This window comes from Lepisosteus platostomus, chromosome 23 (assembly GCF_059453375.1).
Source record: "Lepisosteus platostomus isolate fLepPlt1 chromosome 23, fLepPlt1.hap1, whole genome shotgun sequence".
Taxonomy (NCBI): Eukaryota; Metazoa; Chordata; class Actinopteri; order Semionotiformes; family Lepisosteidae; genus Lepisosteus; species Lepisosteus platostomus.
In genome coordinates, this window is record NC_142633.1 from 13,723,085 (window position 1) to 13,747,024 (window position 23,940).

Below are 23,940 nucleotides of genomic sequence, written 5' to 3' on the forward strand. Positions count from 1 at the left end.
CAGTGCATCGTTTTTGCTATTGTTTGTCCCATTTGAATGGTGGAATCACAGCAAATGTATCTTTGTACAGCGATGGCTTAACTGCAAGTAAAACTAGATGGTAATGATCAATGCTCTCAGCGAAAAGGACTGTGTTTGTGCAGACGCGTTACCAAGCTACGAACAATGCAAAATATGGCTGTCAAATCTTGTCTGGAGAAAGAGGTTGGCCATTTCCAGAAGACGACTATACAAGAAACAAGGTAAAATAGTCCTGAAATACTCCAGGTTGCAACACCGCATTGCCACAAACATTACCTGCGTCGCCAAAATGAACACCAGAAAGAAAAAGTCTGATGTTTAGTAGCCCAGTGTTATTATTTCTGACAAAAGCAACAATTTTTTGCCATGTACCAGAAACAATAAACACAGCCTTTTAATAAGAAAATGAGAACTGTCAGTGGATAAAACTGGCAGTGAAGCAACTCATAACTTTGCATCCTAATTTAGCTTTATGTCTCTCTATAGATTTCACACACGGTTTTCTGCTCATTTTTACGCAAGTGGAATAATTAACCGTAGCGTTGTACAAAATGTAGCCTTACAGGAAACCAGCTATTCATGTCCTTGTTGCTGGCCTAATCTCTGCTATGAAATTAATCTGTAGTGTAAACTAATGACGGTTTTAGTCTCCACTTCGCAATTTTCAGACACATGCTAAAATCAGCTTTCATTATGTGCTGAGTGAATGAGTTAATAGGAGTAGAGTTTACTGTTCCTCAGCAATTTGTGTTCCTGGCACAAAGCTTTTTATGTGTATGATGCTTCTGTGATTTATACTTCCAAAACTCTTCAGTATTTTCTCCATGTTGTTTGTTCAGGGTATCATCCTGCCTGATGTGCTCAGTAATTGGATGGCAATGTAGCAGCCATTAAAGAATTTTGGCTCTACTGACTCTAATTTGGAGACAGAATATCATAGTCTTTCACATTTAGAATTTGTTAGGTTTTTACTTTTTACCCTGTATGCATGCACAGTGTCTAGCCTGCTGGCTTGTGTCTGAGGCTGGCTAGCTTACACAGCTCCTAGGTAGAAACAATGTGTATTTGTACAGTACTCTGAAGCTGTCAAAAACACCCCAAATAATTTAATTTTAGCAAAATGCTTCACAGGACCACAATTTAGGTTAAAAAAAACTGTACAGTCATCCTGTAACACCTCTCAGTTGGGTTAAACTTCTGAATTTTCCATTGTGGAAAGCCTAAGAAACGTGTTGTTACTTTTGGATATATTTCAAGAATTGAGCTTCACAGGACATCATTCAGATATTTTATGTAAGTAGTTTTGATGTGCTGTACTGGAAAGATGCCTCAGAAAAACTTTCCATATGTTTAAATAGCTACAAAGTAAGAAGGCTTTTAATTAGCTGATTGGAGCTCGGACTTGAAAACCAAAATTACTCACCAAGAGACACAATTAATGGAATAATGAGAACAGCAGGTCTTTTCTAAAAGATATGTGCATACATTATTTTGTTTCACTTTTCTGGTTTTATTATTTTTTAAATATACAACTACGATTTCCTCAATAAGGTCTTTACATTGTGAAGCCCTTTAATGGAGAGGCTGTAGTTTTTTAAATGGTAATTTTACCAATATTAATTTGTTTGGCTCAGGCTTTCGTACCTATTTATACATCTGGGTAAACTGGAGTAATTGTGAAGTACCTGGCTCAAGGGTACAATGAAATACTTGGGACTTAAACCCGCAGTTGGTGGACTGATAGTAGCTGCATATAGCCTTGGGTCACAAGCAAAGAGAGTTTAAGGATCTCAGAAGCTCAGGTGCTTCCGGAAGAAAAAAACAGTAGCTTTGATTGGTACTGTATTTAGGGAAGTATACAAAAGCAAACCTGAGGGAGCTTTGTTGGGCAATGTGCATCAGTTTGGCAGAGAGATCCCAGCATGTCAGTGATTGGAAGAATGAGGCAGTGAATGTTTGCTTGAGTTACAGTAGATCTAGATAAGAATACAGATCCCAGTCCTATGAGTCTGACCTTTTTCTTGGCAGCAACAGTGCAAACAGTGCTACATTCTTAGTAAAATGCATTTTCGTGTTTTAGTGCCGCCTTTTTTATTCTTCGGCATTTCTCTTGCTTTTTTTACCAGCACTGACCTGTATTTCAGAGCTTTGGATGTAGACAACTCCAATCCTAAAACTGCTGTCATTGATTGAGAATGGCTGGAAGAGGGTGCTACTTTAAGGCTTCTGTTTTAATTGCCTGAGAGCTGGAAATAACAATTCCTTAGGTGGCAAGTCAGGAACAGGCTGTTCACAAAACATTCGGTCTTTCTAGTCATTAATGTAAGCAGGGAATGAAGGAATTATGATTAAAATCAGGCTTATTAAACCAATGACTGGTCTCAATAGATTGGATCCTATTACCAGTATCAGTAGATCAATCATCGTTTAAAGTAATGAATGAGCAATATCTTGCATAATGTGCAATCGTGGTATGCGGATTGTGTGTGTTTGAATGGGGACTTATCATACTAGCAATTTACTGACTATTGGAAGAACAATTTAGAAAAGAAGTGCTTATTGGAATTTAAAGTTAACTAGACTTTGGATACAAACACTATGCATTTTTCTAGAATGTTGTTCCTTAGACATACATTAAAAGCAGTATTTTACTGTGTGGCAAAGGAAATATAACCCCAGCATCAGAAAATGTCTCTGTATTAACTCTTTTGAATGCTTAAACTTCATATTTGGTGTTTTTGCAGATGTCTTATGGTTAAGCTATGCTATCTTCATGCATTTACTGTACTTTGGGTTATCATAGAGGTATAATGTATGTTAATATTGTTATTCTAAATGACATCTGTACTTAGGTGAGACATTGAGTCATTTCAGTTCACTTTTTAGAGAGAGGAAAGAATCATTATCGGTTTTTGATACTTAATCAGAGTGTTAGCAGTGATTAGTTGCCTTGGTTGCTTTTGCGAGTCTTATTTATGTTGAGTGAGGAGATATTTTAGATAATCTTTTCTTTGCAGAGAATGATTTATGTACTTTGTAGTTTGCTAATACCCCACACAAACTTTCAATACAGCTGTTTGTTTGCTTGTTAAATATTTATCATCATGCACAGTGTCATTTTCCAGGTCAGATTCTTTTCATCAGCGGAATTGAATGAGTGCTTATACATAATGAGAGAATTTGAGCATTGTTTTTAGGCAAGTTTCCTACTTCAAGTTTTTCATAAGGTGCTTTTAAAACATTCTTGTTTTCTTTTCCACATCCTTCTCAGGTTGCCTGGCGGCTTTTGTAGAATAACAGTCTCTTCACATTTTTGAAGAGATGGAAAAAGAACAAAACACATTTTTGAGGGTTACGGGAGGAGTTCAGTGTTGCGAACAGTGAAAGGAACATGGATTCCCTGGATTGGCTGTTTGCAAGATGGGAAATAGATAAAATGTGGAATGCTGGGAAAAAGAGGGCTGGGAGTGGAGGCTTATTGCATAGTACTCTAGTATAGTTGAGAGTCCCATAAATACTCTTATCATTAATATATGCTCATTCAGTTTGCTGTGACAGTACAGCAGCTTCTGTTGTAGCTTACTTCTACAGTTGTGCTTTTGGTACTTTAATGGTAGCTTTATTTATAACAATTTTATGCTGCAAGAGGGGGTCCTTGCTGAGAGTGACCTCCTGAAGTGGGGCCCACAAGAGAGAGAAGATGGAGACCCTGTTTGTCCTCAGAATCCTCTTACATCAATGCACCTGAAGGTGAGACTGCTGGGAGCTGCTCTTTAACGGCAATGTGTGATTACTATCAGTGCACACTTGAATGACTGTGGTGAATTTAAGCACACTTGAAAGCCTGACAAGAAGAATTACACCAAGTTAACAGTGCCGAGAGAATTTTGACCCACCACACAGATTGGGATAAATGAGGACAGAACTCAAAGGAAACAGCAAAATTCTGTGTGATGTTTTAGGTTTAAAATGCAATTAGACATGATGAGACACGTTTTGCTGCTATGTGCCTGGGTCATGACATTTGCTGACCATGGGCAGGATTTTCTATGTGGCAGCGTACAGCTGGAAGAACGCTGCTGGGATATGGTTGATATTAATCTGTCAGGATTCTCTCCGCTTTTATCAGATCGTCAACTCTTGTGACTTGCAGGGTACCGGCAAGCTTACAGTTACATCACTGAGATACACTCTGCTGCTTCGACAGTCAGCATTCGCCTTCCTGTGCTGTGAAGTTCATAGAGTCTCTAGGGGTGAATGGGTCTGACAGGCTTATACTGTAGGTTTGAAGAGCACATCTGCAGGTCCTCTTCCTTTCATTATTGGAACAGGCCTCCAGGCTGCAACACCATGTAAAAAGTAATGCCAAGATAGGGTTTGACTGAAAATAACTGGCAATCACAATTTTAAATAATAGAAAAATTCAAAGTAGAAAAAAATTTTAAAGGTTGCTTTCCTGAAGACTAATTAAGGCTTAATATTGCATTTTCACTGTCACCAAAGATGTTTTTTTGGGGCAGAATGTATTGCATTACTGTACACATGTTGCTAAAAAAAAATAGTCTGGCGCCCTTTTCTTGTTTCTGTTTTGGTGTAGCTATTTTTGATGATCACTCATTTTAAATGCCCCTGCTTTTTTAAAATCTTTCCTCCATGGAAGGGCATGGGTCAAAGTGGTTGGGTTAAAATAGATTTCACTACAGACGTTTGCTCTAAAGTGGGAGAAAAAGTGGCAGAAAAATGGTGACCAGCTATGGTGCCATTACCTTAATAGACTGATTGGCCTTCATGGTTCAGCAGTAATTCAAGCCCACTTGTACTGTATATTTATAACATGTAGTTAATAATAATAATAATAATAATTGCTTACACTTATATAGCGCTTTTCTGGACACTCCACTCAAAGCGCTTTACAGGTAATGGGGACTCCCCTCCACCACCACCAATGTGCAGCATCCACCTGGATGATGCGACGGCAGCCATAGTGCGCCAGAACGCTCACCACACATCAGCTATCAGTGGGGAGGAGAGCAGAGTAATGTAGCCAATTCATAGAGGGGGATTATTAGGAGGCCATGATTAGTAAGGGCCAATTGGAAATTTGGCCAGGACACCGGGGTTACACCCCTAGTTCCTAGTTAGCGGCTAGGAACTACTTACTTGGCTTCATCTTCATATCATCTGCTATATCATATTGCTAATTCTTTGCACCCGTTCTCTCATCCCCAAGAGAGAAGAGATTTATATCTAAATACAATTTCCCACAATGGCAAAGCTTAGACTCAGGATTACTCTGGAGAAAATACAGGAAGATAGATACAGGAAGAAGTACAGATCATGCAATTGGAGGAATGAGTAAGTCACTCCTTCTTCATATCTTTTCATTAACAACCATTACAATTTAGATAAATCTTCTCTACTTTTGTTTTGTAATGTTTCGGTTTGATTGCATTTTCTAGGCACTATGGCACTGAGTCCAAATCTCTTACAAGGTTAAAACAATAAAGAGATCCTGCGTAGATGCCGTTCTTAAACCTCAATTGTCTCGATTGGTTTCTTAGTCCTTGCATTTTTTTTCTTAGTTTCTAAGCCGTCTTGTGCTTCCTTTGTAATGCTCAGAGGGTTTTGGTTGCAGGACACACGAGGTAGACAGCTAAACTATGATCTTTAACTGTCTGAGTGAAAATCGTAATCTGGCCTGCTGAGACTGTAATTTATTCCATACATAGAGATAAGTAACCTAATTGACGTCGTAAGAGTGTAACAATGAATAAATCATAGCCTATTGACTTATTCATGTTGCAAAGATGTATATTCAGTATGTAGGTAATTGCATTAATTTCCCTACATTTTCAGCACTCATTTTCTAGAGATTATCTGCAATGTGCAGGAAGACAGTATATGGCTGTGGGAGTTATTGCAGCACTTAAGGTGTAAAAACTGCTTTAAATAGTATCATTAGTGCCTCGGCACTAAATGAGGATACATCAGCTTGCTTTTTTCTACAGTGATTCTGGTGAAGAGAATGAGGGAGAGCTTTTCAAACCAAATCGCACTCCATGTGCAGCAGTGATCATTGTGAGAGTGTTAAGCTGATGGAGCGTTATCACATGCATATAGCTTTTTGCTAGCAATTTGCATAATGTTATGTTATTTTGCATTGTTTCATAGCAACTGAGCAAAATCAGTCCAAAATTTTAATTGCAACTAAAAACAAAATTCCAATGGTCAAAGTCACTATTCCTGTTCTGCTCTGCGTTATTATCCATTTTTCCTGTGTTGTTGTAGATCTGCTCATAGTTCCAGTTAATCCCAAATATTTTCTTTCACCTTATTTGTGCTGCTGTTTTCCTTTTTTGCAATTCACTTACAGCAGATAGCATTAGTGATAGTCTAGTTCGTTGACTTGGGGTTTAAAAAATTAGATTGGAATTGATCACAGTTGCCAATAAACAAAACATTATCAATTTCAAATTATTACACTGAGAAATTTGGAGAGGCTTATTGGTGATTTTATTATATACGATTTTCACATGAAGATGCAGCTTATAAAAACCAGTTGTGAAAAGGATAAGACAGACTTGCTTTTGAAAAAGGGTGAACATACTGCACCTAACAAATCCATCTTCAGCCAGTATTGTCAAGTAAGACCTCAGCTGTTTTGTTACATTAACTGGACAGGGAAACTGCCATGTAAACTGTTTCAAGTCTTTTTAACCATGAGCAGTGGATTGAAAGCTTTGTTTAGCTGGTGTGATTTTGAAGGGCAGAAGTGGAGATCATTCCCTGGAGAAGATAAGTAGAAAAGACAGATTAGAAAGTGAACATTAAAGTTATTTTCATGATTGAGCTTTACTGAACTTTGTTTAACAGCATCACTGTTTGTTCTGTGCAATTCTAGCCATGTATTATCATTGTCCAGCATTCGTATGGTTTTCACAACTGTGTTAGTAATCTTCATTATCTTATCAACCCTTAATTTCATGTCATAACTGAAGTACACTTAGGGAGAGCTCTTGTTCTATGTAACAAGTGCCTTGCGTTCCTATTTGATTTGCCGGGATTTTTTTATGCACTGTAAATGGCTTTCATCCTCCCACGCTTGCAAGCAGTGCCAGATCCTGTGTTTTGTATCTCGGATACACCGTAGGTTCTTGTCTCACAGTTACAGTAGTATGTGTTGTGTCTGCTCTGGCAACACAGAGATGAGCGCACTTGTTAAAGCAAGAAGGGCAGCTTAAGCTTAGGAAATAAAGTTGGAAAGCGTTTTTCTGTTGATCGAGTCACACGGGAGGTCTGTGTCACTTCAAGTAATGCGGGGTTATACCTGAGCGCCAATTATCGCATGCCGTTGCTTGGCAAGGAGAGGCAAGAGAAGAAGAAAAAGCCCTTCACATCTCTATGTGTATATATTTGCAGACAGGGGGACCAGTGAGAATTGTAGGCATCCATATTCACAGCTACTCCCTTTGGAGCCACTACAGAGATGAAGAAGACTGTTTAATTGGACCCTGAAATATTTAAAATAAGATGAGATTTGACGCATCTCTCTCTTTCTCTCTCTCTCTCTCTTCCCCCGTTTTTACAATGGTCATACGCAAGACCTAAATCCTTTTGCCTGAATAGGGCAGTAGCTTCAGCTGTGGATTACAGATTGAGAAGGATTTAGGATTTCCGACTGACATGTGTTACACTGTTGGTTGTTTGCATCTTTTTTTTCCCCTCTCCTCCGATCAACGCAAGGGTGCACGACGCTGCTGTGAAAACGTTCATTTAAGATTCCACAGGAAAACCTTGGAGGAGGAAGGAAAACAAAGGAAAGCACTAAGCTGCATGAAGTAAGGCATATGCTTTTTCTGTGCGTAAGAATTTTGTCATATTGCACAGCAAAACGGCGGATTGAGTCAGCTAACTCTTTATGACTTTTTCCACTGCATTCCAAGACAATGGACCAACTGTTGACTCTAATGTGGACGATTCAATTGGACCTTGATAGTGTTTTGTTGAGGAGGCAGGACTGAACTCTGTCTTTAACCTTTTTTTTTAATCTGTCACTGTGAAAAGGGAATGCTCCACATATTATTTTTAAATCTTTGCACTATTATGGGAAGAACCCGTTAAATTCGGGAGACTGATCAAATATATCTAGAAGTACTGCTTCATGCTTGACAGTTCTTAAAGACTGCCAAAACCATATCACACTCTGAACTCTAATTTCATCGCGTCTCAGAGAAAGGCAAGCTTGAAGATTTTTTTGTATTTAGCTTGTTTTCTTGGTAAGATCCATTCAGTGACCTTCTTCACCGAGTGAAGTATTTATGGCTGCAGAAAGGGGCTGATAACTTTTCCTGTTCTAGCCAGTTATTGTTCAGGGGGGACTTGGGACCTCTTGCTGGTGTTCTTCACCCTTTGCACCAAGCACAATTTGCTGAAAAATGAGCACCATCGTGATGGCGCCTCCAGCTGCTGTGCCTGCAGCTTCGTCAGCTGCGAGAGCCTCTTCTTCTGCCAGGCCGTTGTCTCCCGCAATGATGTCATCCCCAAAACCGTGGCAGAAGACCTCTGTCTCCCGGCTAGCGGAAGAATTTTTCTGGATTGGCGGCAGCATTGTCGCGTCACCCAAATGGAGAATGGGACAGATCGGTAAGCTTGAAGGAGGATGACACAGAGCAAGTCTTGTTTATCACTGATTTGATCATCTAAATATCTCACGTCTCTGGTAGAATAGGAAAAAAGCTTAGTACAGAGCTCCCCCAAAAAGTAACAGGATCTGACTTTTTTTTTAACTTGGCTATGTTAGTAACGAAAAACAATATCGCCATTGCAGGAACAGCATGAGTTTCTCAGGTCAAGCCGATGAACTGCCTAGAGCAGTTTGCCAGTCAGTAGAAAACTGTATTTTTTAAGTAGTAATTGATTAAAGTAAGAATAAAGAGCTTTCCTTAATCATGTATTTTCAGGACTACTATATACCTTACACTGCTCTGGAATCAATCTATACAGTATATGATGATGTTGATTCAGTTAAAGCCATAAAGACCACAAAAAGCCCTGCAGACAGCACAGCAATCAGTTTAAATGACTCTGCTATTGCACTACTCTGCTGTTATGGGGTGAAGTTATCTTTTATGCTTCTGTATTTCTTGAGAGGAGATATTTTATTGTAATTCAATATAAATTGAGTGTGAACAATTCCTGGATGTTGTATTTCTTGGCCATGTGGCTTTTTTGTAAAAAAGTAATCTTCATATTACAGTATACTGATTATACCATAAATGATATTTTTAGTGCTTTATAGTTCATGGCAGAGGTGCAGATTTAACTGGTTATCCATTCAGTGCACTTACTGTATCTACAAGGATTTCCTAGAGAAAGCATTGCAATCTGAAACATTTGCCATCTATTTCTTTCCCTGTGTAGCACATCTTTTCATCTGAATTGCAGATGCTTTTAAGAATATTGTCATTTTGAAATTGTTTACAATATAAATAATTTATTTTCTAACATTTCTATTGTAAGCAACATCTTTTACATTCTTGCAGTAAACCAGTGAGAAAGCGGTTCCATTTCTTTGTATAACGATGTCTGGCTATATAATCTAACAGATTATTTTCACACCAAAAAAATCACGTCTCAGATTCTGTCAAAATTTTGCTTGGGACATCCCAAAACATTGTTTTGATAAATTTGCAGGATTTCATTTAGCTGTAGAAAATAGTTATGCGATCAGTAAAAGCAATAAACGCCTTTGATAGGTGGTTTAGGCAAATCCTTCCTGTAAACAGCAGAAGTTTTTTTTCCCTGTAGTTGATTGGAATATAAGCTCTTTACCTTTGTTTCTTTTTCCAGGCATTAACACAAATGACAAAATGACTTAGTACAGTATTGAACAACCTGCAGGACATGAACCTGTTTGCTATATCATGGTGAAAAAAGTCATTGTAGATAGATTCAGTTCTAGTCATGCCATCGAATTTTATAATTCACAGGACAACTGCTACATCTGCCCCATAATTGGGTCTAAAGTTTTACGCGAGCTAGTAAAATACAGAGGAGATAATGACACCTGTGAGAGGAAGCTCACCATATGGGACACCGCACAATCCCTTGAGCTTAAACAGACCAGCAAAATAGTTCTGTCTCGCATGTTAAGGTGGCCTAGATTTCATAGGAATTTCACTTTAGGAGCTGTGTCCTTCTTCCCTTAAATAAAGCTTCACAGCGTCCATGTGGGTGTGTTTTTATCAACAAGGAAATATCCGTTTTACACTGGAATGTAGTTTCTCTGTCTTCTGATTTTTGCTGTGAATGACACCCATCTTTCTGCCCTCCTAGAAACTGCTGCCTGTTTGTGTTCCCGTAACTGCTTTTCATCTTGTCCAACCAGCTTATCTACACGTCAGTAGGTGTACGAGTCCGATCCAGCAGTTGTCAGGTGCACTTTCAACTTTTTGCTTCACGAGGAGTTTTTAATTGAAGTTCAGATGTGTCGTATGCACAGTAAATATGTTTAATCCAAATCCAGAAAATAGGTTCATGTAATAATCACACAAGTTATCCTCTGCATTAGCAAGAAAAGCTCCCATCAGCTGCTTTCATTATCTGTCACAGGAAAGCCAACTGTTTAAATTGAAGGAGTAATTTACAGTTACTTTCATAGCTGTTCTGTGTAATTTATTTGACAGCAGTTAGTCTTATTTCAGCAATGCAGATTCCTTTTTTATGTATTTCCAGATTTAGATACGGTATATGCAATTTTACATAAACAGATTTCCAAGTGCACCCCTTCATTTAATTTGTAATTGTTCTGGCTTTCATTATTTTTTTCTGCCTTTCAATTTTTGAACGCATAGCACGTGGATTGGAAAGCCTTGTCCTGCTGGTTTTGAGTGGATGTATTGAAGATATTTATCCTGTGTTGTGGGTCTGTAAGAAGGACAGCTTTGTGCCCTGCTGCGTGCCAGGTTGGAAGTAGGATTTCTGCCGTGAGTGTTTATAAAATAATCCCCTGAATGATACAACATGAACTGTAAGAAGGAAATAGACACTTAACAGTTCCACAGCTGTGAGTGAAATTGCTCCCCATTGTATTCCTAATAAATAAGCATTGTAATTATTACCGTGTCTTTTTGTGGCATTGTGCCGTTGAAAAGAGGGTATTTTGTCTCATGGCACTCCAGCAGGGTTTTGAAGCATTTGGGAAGTGGTTTAAACAAGCACAGGAATTACAAGTAGTGCTGAGGTGTGTAACATGCTATTCCTGGCTTCCTAGAAAATATATGGGATCGTTTTTTTGCGTTACTTTAACCCTGACCCCCGTTGCCATGGAAACTAGCCTAGACCCAATAAAGAGTTGACGGAGAGGAGAAGAGCTCTCCATGGACAAGTGCTTGTCAGGCTCCCTGTGGCTCTACACAATGCAGTGGATGGAAGTGTTAGTCCCCTGTGCATTGCGGCTTTGAGGCTGGTAACCAGTTTATTAAATTCTTTCAAAGCCTAGCCTTCATGGTTCTGGTCTTGTCAAATCAGGGAGGTTTTTTTTTGGCAGGCAGGAAGAAATGGAGGGGGAATTAGTGTTCTTATGTGAGAAAATGAAGTAAACTGACCTTACACATGGATTAAACTAGGGCAATCTCTTTGGTCATATATGATCTAGTTTTTTAAAAAAAACCTCCGTTACACTCCATAGATTCTCGCTGCCCTGAGAATAAGGTAGTAATTAACAGTGGTTATGTGCCTCACACTTTAAACTTATTTTGACAAGAAGCTGTAATTATGTGGGAAAATGATGTACCAAGCTATATGCCTCAGAAAACAAACCACATTCTCAGGCCAGTGACGATGCAGTAATGAGAATAATTTCTACTGAATCAGTTATTGCAGTTGTGGTAAAAGCATTTTTATTTCATGTTACTTATTCAGACAAGACACTTTTTTTTCCTTCCCGGAATTCAGAGATTAAAGCTCTGATAAAGGGTTGAGGTTAAATGTCACACTAAGATTTAACAATCTTGTATGTGACTGTTACTTTGAAGCTCTTGTTTTTCTGAAAGAATCGGTACATTAAGGGCTACTTCAGTATCTTTTTCTAATACTGAAAAAACTTTATGCAGCTTTATGCATTGCAGTCTTGCTATAGCAGTTGCAAGAACAGCTGTTCTCTCTTGCTGTTGTGTTTCTCCCACTGGACATCATTAATTGATGCAACTATTATTCATAATTCACATCTGTAATGCAATAAACAGTTGGCAACTCTGCAAGAAAGGCTAAAATACAATGGGAACAAGAATCTTTAGCTTGTGTTGATAGTTGGCTTGCACAGTCAGTGTTAAGGAGCTTTAAACCCTGTAATTCGGCACACCAGTGCAAATTGTTGTGGTGGTATAATAATTACCCCATATTAAAATGCATTATGGCTCAATATAATCTGTGCTGCCTATCCAGTTCTACTGCAGACAATACAGAATTCCTTGCAGAACCTACTTTAACATTTCACTGGTGAAAGAGTTTTCTTGTCACACAGGTTTTGTGAACAGATTAGAACACTGTAAATAATTCTTGATCCCCAAGTGCCCAATTCTTCTGGTTTTGATTCTAACAGAAGACTTTGAATTGACTGTTTGATTCGTTGATCTCTATCGCCACCCTTTCCAGGTCATTACAGTCACTGATAACAATAAGTTACCAACTGTGGACTGTTGGTGGACTGTGGCCCTTGTGGACCAGGAGCGACTATCACTGGAATAGAAATCAAAGTAGGGCTTTTATACTGGTGTTGCTAACCTAATGAGACAGGAGTGTGAAGTATGTAATGATACATTTAGATGGTAGATTGGCTAGACATTGAATTGTATAGACTATCCATGGAATTGCTTTTCAAATCGCTCTGGGGCACCATAACCTATCGTTCAACTTAAAACTGTATATGTTTTTTGGTAAGCAGACCTCTGGAAGTGGAGTTTCGGGATGTGTGTACTGCATACAAATGCAAGAACTGCTGCAATTTCATTTTTTTTCAGATCAGTTTCTGTTTGTACGCAGACCCTCAGGCAATTAAATGTGAACTTTTCTTCCTTCCTGTAAAATCCTGTTAAACCAATTGCTGTTTTGACAAACGGCATCTTTTTGTGTGTACAGTATGTTTTTTATGCCACATCTTTTGAAAAGTTGCACAGCAGTCTTTTCAAGATCTTTTTGTATTTTTTTTACTTTTTCTGTTTTACAGATAGCAAGGCCATAGTTATCCAGATACTGTAGATAGGAGGAAGAGTTGTATCTCTGCAGACTTTAGATTTTTTTAGGAATGCTTTCAATTGTACAATCCTAAATTCTCAAACATTGATCTGTACTAATTGTATGCCTTATTTCCAGTTACCATCAGAGCTTTACAGCATGACAATTTCGTATAGTGACAAATGCCCTTTTGTTTTAGATTATGGACATATTAAAGTAAAATTTCATATTAAGTATAGAAGAATCTGGGAAAAATGGGACTAGTTTTCCTTTATATAACCTTAGCTGACAACGAATGTGTAAATCTACCTGGGATAAGGAACTGTTATACTTAAAAACGAAAACTGAAATGCCCACTATCATCTCATTTAGGAAACATGAATATTAATTATTAATATGATAAAATAATTTCTATTTCTGGTAAAACTCATTAGAAATAATGCCAGTAGGTTTTGAACCTTTTGACAGTGTGGAGTAGAGGTTGGGTCTATGGAATTTAAATTGAATAGTTGAGGGCTCAGATATCAGCTGGCGTGATGGCTATTGCACCCTCGATCAAGCTCTTTTACCATGCTGCAAAAATAAATACCAAACTTTTAAAAAAAGGTCCTTATAATCTCTGTAAGTTGCTTTGAATAAATGTGTCAACCACGTAATTAATAATAACTTTTGCTAACAAGGACTGATCTGCAACATCTTTAATGTAGATAATCTCCAGTGGGAAGGAAGAACTGGGATAAAAATGATCAGTGGGTGGTGGGTTAGTTTTCAGTTGTAAATTTTCTTTTTACTATCTGCTCGTCATAGAACAACGACTTGCTTTCATTTGCATGTTTCTGCAATATTCTACATGTATACAAATAATCTAATTCTCCTTTTTGGGTTTTATTTGCAAGGCTTGTTTCGTTCACCCTTATTAGTACTAATCTCTGATATTTGTAATTCTGCCTTCGCTATTGCAAGCCAAGACCGTCATTAATCAGGATTTGTAATGCCAGCTGTTGTAAAGTTATTAGGGTTTCAGCAGTAGACTGTCTTTGAGAGACTTGTTTTTAATCTCTATACCTCAGCTATTTCAACCATTATTATTACAGCAGAATTTTAACATTAAAGTGCCTTCAAAGAAAGCCTTCAGAGTGCCTTTTGATTTGTGTAAGAAGACTGTTCATTTGAAATGTACACCCAAGTGGATCTGACCTACATTTCTGGCTCCATGTTTCATTGTAGATGACTGTTTAAAATATTCCCATCCTTTCTAAAGTAGTGATGTGAATCATGCAGAACAGAGATGTATCGGCGATTCTGAAGTGACTAATGAGTTTTAGATTTGTGTGTGCCGTGTGTATTCACTCATCAATGACGTAGGCCCAGAGGCTATGATACTATGCAGATGAACTGTTTCTGTTTATTGTGGTTCGCATTTGCCATCTCTCCTGAACACACAGGGGAGGATAAACAGCCTTCTTCAGAAGGAAACATTTCATTGAGCTTAACTGTTGTTCTGTAGGCGGGACATTTAGATGGCGGAATATAGATGTTTGTTTTTGTCTTCAGAGTTTCTTTTCTGGTCGTTTCTAAATAAAGCTCATTGCAAATTTCATTAGAGTTGTTGTTACACGGTTGATGAAGAATACAATTCTATTGACCACGTTTGTCCCTCTAGATGCCTTGAGCTAATTAAAAATCTCTAAAAATCATTGGCAATCAATATTACAGCTGCTGCCCTTTTAAAAAATACTAAAATCTTGTTCTTGCAGTCTGATCATCTTGAAAGATGCAAATCTTAAGTCTGGTAGTGTTGGCAGGTCTCCTGCATTTTAGGCAATTTTGCTGCAATGGAAAAGATTCTGACTCCACAATCAAAAACGCAACACCTGCAATTTTGGTCTCAGTGCAATGCACATTACAGTATGCCTTTTAGCTGTGAGCTCTCATGCTGCTGCGAGACGCATCCATAACATCAGATTGTTAATGCACATTATTGCATAATAGTAACTTTGCACTGATCTGCTGTTTATGTAATGTCAGTGCATTCACCCCTCTCCATCCCTCTCAAGCTATCTGTAGTTCATTTGGGGCACATCTAGAGTGAGATGGTTGTGAGGCTCTATGGATTAAGCATTTAATACCCTTTCAGCCTCCAGGATATAGATAATTAAAGACAGAATAAAGCATTGTTTCACTCTGCTTTTGTGAATAAGTGTACATTCTCGTTATATCACGATTCACGCCATCAGCAAATGTAATTGCAAATGCAACTCATCTGCTCTGTCGAAGCTCCGGTACAAAACTCCTTAGTTTCTTATCTGTGTGCAACCAATTTAACTCTTACTGTGCTGGTGGCCTCTGAGCACTCCAGCTAATCTCATCATCAATTAAAAATGGAAGAAATTATGGCTTAACTCTCGCTCTGCTAGTTGTGTGTGGCTGCGCTGAAGACCTGTGTTGCACTATGTAGCAGATGTTTGCCTTTGTTGAGAGACCACGTGAAGTTTCTAATGAGCTGCTGTTATTAAATTTTCATGCCCCTACATGGATTTTGAACTACAAAAACAGAAGCAGTTTAATTTCAGTGTAGTTTGTATACAAGAAATCCACCATTCAATTATTTATAGACTACTGGCAATGTTATATGATGCAGAATGGCAGGGAAAGAGCCACTGGGCACGGGGTTGCTTATTGTATTGACTGAGCTGAACAGCTGTGATAGTTATACACAGAGTGAAATAAATACTGCTTTGCTTTGGAAGGCTGAGTCCTTTACTGTGGTTCAACCCAGGGCAGTGTGAAAATTCTTTTGTTAGAAATGACTTCCTTGTGCTATGATGTCTATGTTTTAGAACAAAGAAGTTCCAGCTTATAACAAATTCCACAAAAATACCTACTGTAGCATCATGAGATGTTGCTTTGGTCTAGATTGGCTGGATCTGCCTAAATGCAATTAAAGTAATACCTTAATTACGTTCCAGTTTGCAGATCCTATTGCTGCGGTACTATCGGTCCAACATTGTGCTCTAATTTAAAATGTTTTACAGTGATGACACAATTGGTGCTAAGCTCAGGAATCTGTTCTTTGACTGCATCGCAAGCTCTTCCAGGCAGTGAGATCTTAACACTGGATTTATGAAGTCATCTCAGCTCAACAGGCTGTAGCCCCTTGTAGACTAAAACACTTAATTTTCACTGCAACAGCTGGGTTATGCAATGCGCTGGTTATAAATGTGAAGGTAGCACAGAAAAGGGTACTTAATCATTCTGTGCTTCTTGATCTACTATAATTATCTTTGCGTACTGTGAACAGGTTGTTTATTTTATCTGGGGCATTTACTGAAACAAAGCTGTTGTTACTGTCCTTTTTCATAGACTGATCTTTTACCAGAAGCCTGTTTGTGTAGAAATTTTCCACACTTTGATTCCTGGAACCTGTAGGCGTAGTAAGAGAAGCTGATGTTTGCTAGTCTCTTTTGCTCCCAAACACCACTGCTTACATGTGCACCAAGTCAATGACTAATAACAGCTGTCATGCTGGAACCAAGTCTGTTACAGTGCTGTACGGAGGATTTGTTTCTTCGAATACTTGTAAGTGCCCTTGATGCAATGGCTGTGAACCATAATCTCATCTCTGCTTAGCTTATTACTTTAATTATGTAATTGTTCTTCACTACAGCTCACCACTGTGACCCTAGTATAGCTGCACGCCTTCCTTTAGAAATGTGTACTTGCCTGCTTTCACTGTTTAAGTCCCACAGTGTCTGTAAAAGCGGATTCCCACTAACAGGGGGATTAGGGGTGGCCATTGTCTGGCAGACCGAGGTCACACTTGCTGACTCCACACCACCTAGTTGTGGTATAGTAGCTCCCAGGCGACTCTGTCACCTCCTGGGGATTTGTGGTTATAGTCAGCTAATGGCGTAGGCCAAGGCTAAACTGCCTAATTCTGCTCCAGTATTGCCATTCCCCTCAGGAGTCTACACTTTCAAGTATTTATAATCAATCATTGGTTAATGAGTGGAGTCCAACACAACATTAGTAGAAATGCACATCTAAACTATGAGAGCGCGGGACTGTGTTAATCACCAGTTGATAATCTCGAGTGACGGATGCAGACCTAAGGCCTTGCTGGAAGCAATCTCGGGAATCACTGTTCACCGGTGGATCCATCGGCCTGCCACTTTGCGCCCCAGCAGTGACCTTGGGGAATGTGCTCACACTGTTTTCAGTCCATCCCTTCACTTTTGGGTCAGAGATTTTATGCTTGAATGCATGTGCTGACATTTCCAGTAGAATTGCCCCTCTATTTTCAGTGTACTATGTAAATACTGTCTATTGCTGATCTGTCTTAGAGATATTAGAAAATATTATGAATGGAGAAAAGTCATCTGGTGTTTTCAAAACAATATTTGTTTTTCTTTCATTAAATCCGATACCCGCAAAACTTGAAGTGTGTTTCTTTGTAAAACCTCACCACAGTTTTTCAGGATCTCCAGAACTTTTTATTGTGATTCACCACTTCAGTTTCAAAGCACAGTCTTAAAACTTGGGTAGTAGTCAGAGCCATTTGTTATAGTGGCAAGAATCCACATTTGAACATATTCAGTTTAGATTGGAGCACTGGCACTGATAAGACCTGTAGAGTGTGTCTATGGAGATTTGACCATTTCTTTCTGAACAGATTGCTAATGCCGGGTAGCAGGGCACACCACTTATTCACAAGTAGAGGACGTGGAAGCATGTTTGGTTAATATTATACAATAACTGGTTGCAAAATATCCCAGTGCAGCATCTCTGGAGAACCTGAGCAAACAGTTGGTGTTGCAGCATCTGCTTTTGGCATTGTCTGGCTAATGATTCTGTCCAGCTTCCTCCAGGTTTTCTGATTGATTGATTGGAGCATGTGGATAGCATCTGCTCATGCTTCTTCCTCCTCTTGCCCATTGACAGTGGAGAGATGCATGAGCTCCATGCAGACTGGGACTCAGATGGTGAAGCTACGAGGAAGCTCCAAGGGACTGGTGCGGTTCTACTACCTGGATGAGCACAAATCCTGCATCCGTTGGCGGCCTTCCAGGAAGAATGAAAAAGCCAAAAGTAAGTCACTGCACATCTCCCTGGAAATGCTTTCTTTCAGATCTTAGAGTTTTCTGAAGCCAGACGGTGAGCACTGCAGGCCTGCTGCAATTCCTGCTGGTGACTACTGAGAAGAAAGCAAACCTGTCCTGTACTTTAATACCTGATGATATTTCCCGATTAGGCGTACATAATTACTGCGGTGCTGTTCTGGATAGACTGAAATCTCAGGATGCCCATTGTTCTGTAAAGTATCCTTTGACCACATTAAAGTTGCAGCAAGAGCGGTGCGATTTTGAGAAGAAAAGAAGATGCTGAAAATCATGCAAAATTTGAATCAATTCTTTAATAATAGTTCCTGCTTTTCTGGACATTCCACTCAATGCACTTTACAGATAATGGGGACTCCCCTCCAGCACCGATGTGCAGCCCCAGCTGGATGATGCAACGGCAGCCAGAGTGCGCCAGTGCACTCACCACACCCTAGCTATAAGTGGGGAGGAGACCAGAGTGATGAAGCAAATTCATAGATGGGATTATTAGGAGGTCATGATTCGAAAAGGCCAATGGGAAATTTGGCCAGGCTGCCGGGGTAACACTCCCACTCTTTTTTCGAGAAACACCCTGGGAACTTTAATAACTAGAGTGTCAGTACCTCAGATTTACTTCTCATCTGAAGGATGCCTATACGTGGGCCTTTGGACCCACACAGGCTGCAGGGGGAGCTCTCACTCCTGGTCCCACCAACACCTTTTCCAGTAGTTTTTCCCAGGAGGTCTCCCATCCAGGTCCTGGCCAAGCTCACACCTGCTGAGCTTCATTAGGTTGCCAGTTGTGGGGTTGCAGGGTGATATACCTGCTGGGAAAAAATAATTACTAATGATGATGATTTTACTTTAATCATCATTATCATCCTTAGTAGATGCTGTTTTGTAAGGAGCTGCAAAAGTTGAAAAAAATTGGAATATGTAAGCAATCAATAAAAATATGAATACAAATGTATTTTCCTTCCGATACTTAGATTCTAAGAATTATTTCTTCTCTTAGTACTAATTTAAGCCAAATGAGTGCAAACACGGCAGTTAGCTCAGAAAACTATATTTATAAATTGCACTTGCTTTGCTTGTTATAAACACTTTTCATTAACAGAGTGAATACACTCTATCGCTAAACAAACAAATGAATGTAGGCCAATCTTGAGGTTTGTGTGCTAAAGATATTGATGCTGTGTTTTTATTTTTCATTTTGAAGAGCAAAATCGATTTTGGTTATCAGTGGTGGATTATCTCCGTGAAGCACAGCTATGTCCTTTTTTTGTAAAACCAGCAAAGATACAGTTTTTCCTTTAGTGATTACTGTGAAATGCAGCAGTGATGATCTGAACTACTGCGATGGAAGAGTGAAACATTTGGGTTGACTTCTGACCAAATGGTTAATAGGAATGCCTTAGTAGTATCTAAAGCTCTGGATAAAATTTAGCATGCATATTTTGATCTTTCTCATCAAATGAAACTCTTAAACGACTCACAGAGCACCTACTGTATTTCCTATAGTGCAGATATGATACACACACTGTGTGCTAATTCTAACATGAATTAGTAACTTGATGTTTGTTGCAAAAAGAACTATGTTGTGCAGCTATCTCTGCCATTGTACCACAACTGTGTGGATAGTCTGTGAGTGTTTGAGGCCTTAGATTATTTGTAAGAAAGGTTCAATAAACGTATGGTAGATTGTCAATAACTAATCGGGTAAAACTGCAAAGACATGTATCACTTAAAACTAAAAAAACATTCTTAGAATATAGGCTTTGAGGATAAATTAGAGGCATCCTTTTTAATTAAATGAAAAATCTGATAAAATGTAACACCTCCCACATACAAAAAAATACTATAATGTCAACTATTTAGTTGACATTAAAATTAAGGACACTGTTCATTAGGGTTAAGTAGTAAAGTTTGCCTTGAAAGTCATTTCAGTAATCAATGTGTCTAACCTCCCAAAAGATGTCTACACTCCCAAAAGGCATGTTTCACTATCAAAAAAAATTCTAAAATGCTTTAGAATTCATCAATTCATGCTTTATTCCATTTTATCTTGTGATACTAGTTTCTAATTTACCCTAGTACTTAAGAACACCGTTGTGTATAGTAAAAATCATTTTTTTAAATATTGGGCCTGCTGTTTTTATGAGGAATAGCAACAATTCAATTAAAATCTTGTGTAGTGCACATCACTGAAAGTGAACACTTTTAAAAAGTCTTAATTATGATTTTGACTTCCTAAAACTTTGAAATCTTCTGATATCAGTTACTGAAGAGGTTTTTGGACTTATGCGACACCATTGTTTTGGTAAACATCTGGAAAATTCAACAAATTAGACATTTGGATACTTCAATACTTCTAGTACAATCTCTAGAAAAAAAAACAGAAATTGTAAACCAGACTAAACTGGAAGGATTCTGAGTATTTTGAAGATAAATGAAAATGACTGATCTGGGATTAACTGGTTTCGTCAGTCGGGGGCAGAGATTCAAGGTCATTGAATGTTCATAATGGAGTCACAGCACAGTCTCCTCTTTTCACTTCTCCCTTATGCTCAGCCTTGGATTGAACCTAGCATTAGTGTCCGTCTGAGCAGTACTTGGGAAGATGCTGTAACATACAGAATTGAATGGGTAGAATGCAATCTATTGCATAATTGTAATGGATTAACACCTTCACAGAAGATCATTTTAAGAAATAAAACTGCAGTAGAGCTCTGTAATCAAGTGGCTCTCTTGACAAGTGAACACATTTTTTCTTTAAAGAGGCTTTAAAAATTCACTCATTGGTTATACTTCATGGTTGAGGATGTTTGTCTTCCATGAGCTGAAGATTGTTTAGGCCAATATGGAATCCACACTTTCTCTGAGAGGTTGTGCAGGTAGTCAAGGACAATATTAAGTTATACAGTGTACTGTGCATTTCAAGGTGATATAGCTGCTGATGGATAGAAATGTTGAAATTACACTTTAGTGATTTTGACTATTGTGTATAAAAGTAATCTTTATAAAATGGCCATAAGGAAATTGGTGAAGTAAATGGTGACTGTCAACTGCGATCTTGCAGTGTCCTTATGGTATTTGTCACTGTAGTGTGTAATGCCTTGACCTATAGTTGAATTCAATACAAGCATATTGTGTTGTCTGAGATTAACTGTGTTTACCTGTAACGTGTTAAATATGCTGATTACATTTTTGTTTCGAAAAGATGCTTAATACCATTTGGGAATCCCGGTGGTAATTTTTATTCAAATTTCCTTATATTAAAAAAAGTTTTAATAGATATCCCTCTCCTTAGTGAGGTAGATTTCAGTCATTTTGTTCAGTTTTTAATTACAGCTGCAATAAAATCTTAAAATGCTACAAGATTATAAGTGACTGTCACCATTTAATCATGTGTATTAAGTTCAGATTTCTCTGTTATTGTTTTCAAAGATTGCTTATGTGTATGTGGGATGCTGGAGCAATTCACTGAGGTACCATAGGCTTCTGCACAGCAGAACACGTACCCAACTCTCTGCTAGTGGCAACAACATAATTAAACAACATTAGATTTTTTTTTCATGTTGATAGAGGTATACTTTCAGAGGTCTGAAAAGTTCTACTGCTACCTGGCTATATCTGGTGCCACTGTTTTCCTTTTCTATTTGAACAGCAACATTTAGCTGAAATGTGTGAAAACATCCTAAATGTCCTTCATTTTGTTTTGTACCCTCATGCGTGATAATCAGCAGATTTAATCTTGAAGTTAATTGCCCATGTGCTCTCAGAATAGGTATTAATTAGTGCCTTAAATCTTAAATCTTAAAATCTTAAAAACTGGTTTGATTTCTTTAAGGTGTCTGCATCATGACTTGATATTTATAATCCTGCTTTCTGTGCAAATTTTAAAATGATTGCATTGAGGCATCTGCTGCCTAATACATAGACCAAATATTTGGTTTCTCCTGTATATTTGTGTTTTTTAATTAATGCTTTAATGTATTATTCAATCTGCTGTGTCAATTTAGAACAAATTCTCATTAACAGTGTAGATCTGTAGATTGTCCATTCATAGAGAAGGGCTATGGGGGCTATTCATAGGGCTATATACAGCCATATCACCTGTAACTCACAACTGGCAACCCACTGAAGCTAAGCAGGTGTGAGCCTGGTCAGTACCTGGATGGAGACCTCCGGGGAAAAACTAAGGTTGCTGCTGGAAGAGGTGTTAGTGGGGCCAGCAGGGGGCGCTCACCCTGCGGTCCATGTGGGTCCTAATGCCCCAGTGTAGTGACGGGGACACTATACTGCAAGGTCACAGGTGCCCAACCAGGTACTAGGGGTCTCAGATATACAGCAATCTGGTTTACCTAAGACAGTTGAAAAGATTTTTGCCTTCACATTTGACTGACCCTATAACACACCATTTTTGACTCTCTGTGGTCATTAAAAATCCCAGGGCGTTTCTCGAAAAGAGTAGGGGTGTAACCCCAGTGTCCTGGCCAAATTTCCAATTGGCCTTTATCAATCATGGCCTCCTAATAATCCCCCTCTATGAATTGGCTACATTACTCTGCTCTCCTCCCCACTGAGAGCTGATGTGTGGTGAGCGTTCTGGCACACTATGGCTGCCGTCGCATCATCCAGGTGGGGCTGCACGTTGGTGGTGGTGGAGGGGAGTCCCCATTACCTGTAAAGCGCTTTGAGTGGAGTGTCCAGAAAAGCGCTATATAAGTGTAAGCAATTATTAATTGTTATTATTATTTTATAGAGCAGTTTGAGTGAACTATTTTGCTCGAGATCTCTTCCCTGGGATTAGATCTCGCTATTCTCCAGCCCACAGTCCAAAAGCCCAAACATCACTCGAGCCTGCTCCTGCTCCTCTTGAATGACATATCTGGTTAACCTGTTTATTTCCCATGAAATGATTCATTTCATTTTAAATTACAATTATCAAACTGTATATTACTTTTAAGTAAAATAATCCCGACGACCCCAGCAGTGACAATGTGCAGACTACTAGAATGGTTAGTCATCCTCCATCTACGTGACAGAATATATGAAATTGGTTTATTTCCCCCCTCTTTTTATAGAATAGTCAAAACATTAAAACTGAATTTATTAGGAAAAAATAAAGCAATGGCTTGTGTTTCTTCTCTCACTTAACGTATTCTTACTTGAATTTAATAGAGGCTAACGAAAAAAGAGAGCCCATCATTCTTAGCTTGAAAGCTCAAGAGGGGATCTTGCTAATCTGAGTTCACATGTGGTGGGGAAAGAAAATTCATTAACAATTAATTGACTGTAACCTGGTCTTCTTTCATGGGTTTCCATTGAGTCTAATGGGCTCAAAAGCTGATAAATTAAGTGCTGGAAAAAAAATAGCCACCTACTGTATAATTTGGTTAATACCATTATTGTTTTATGGTCAAATGATTGCTGAAAGATCAAGGCAAAAATGCATGCTATCATGTGATTTACTACAAAGAATCATGCTTACAAAACTATACTAATCCTCCCATACAGAATGCCAAAATATCCAAAATGCATGGCATCTTTTAGCTTCCCTGGTGTAATCAAAATAACATTATGA

General features: G+C 38.6%; 1 protein-coding gene across 1 annotated transcript in view; it reads left to right on the top strand.

The window, feature by feature from the left end:
• The first annotated feature begins 7,624 nt into the window (after nucleotides 1-7,624).
• The window catches only part of plch2a (phospholipase C, eta 2a), a 74,913-nt gene continuing 58,597 nt past the window's right edge, over nucleotides 7,625-23,940 (top strand). The window contains exons 1-2 of the mRNA XM_088617548.1: nucleotides 7,625-8,664; nucleotides 18,196-18,342. Coding sequence (XP_088473674.1) covers nucleotides 8,457-8,664; nucleotides 18,196-18,342 — 355 coding nt within the window. The 5' untranslated portion in view covers nucleotides 7,625-8,456. The remainder of the gene's footprint in view (nucleotides 8,665-18,195; nucleotides 18,343-23,940) is intronic.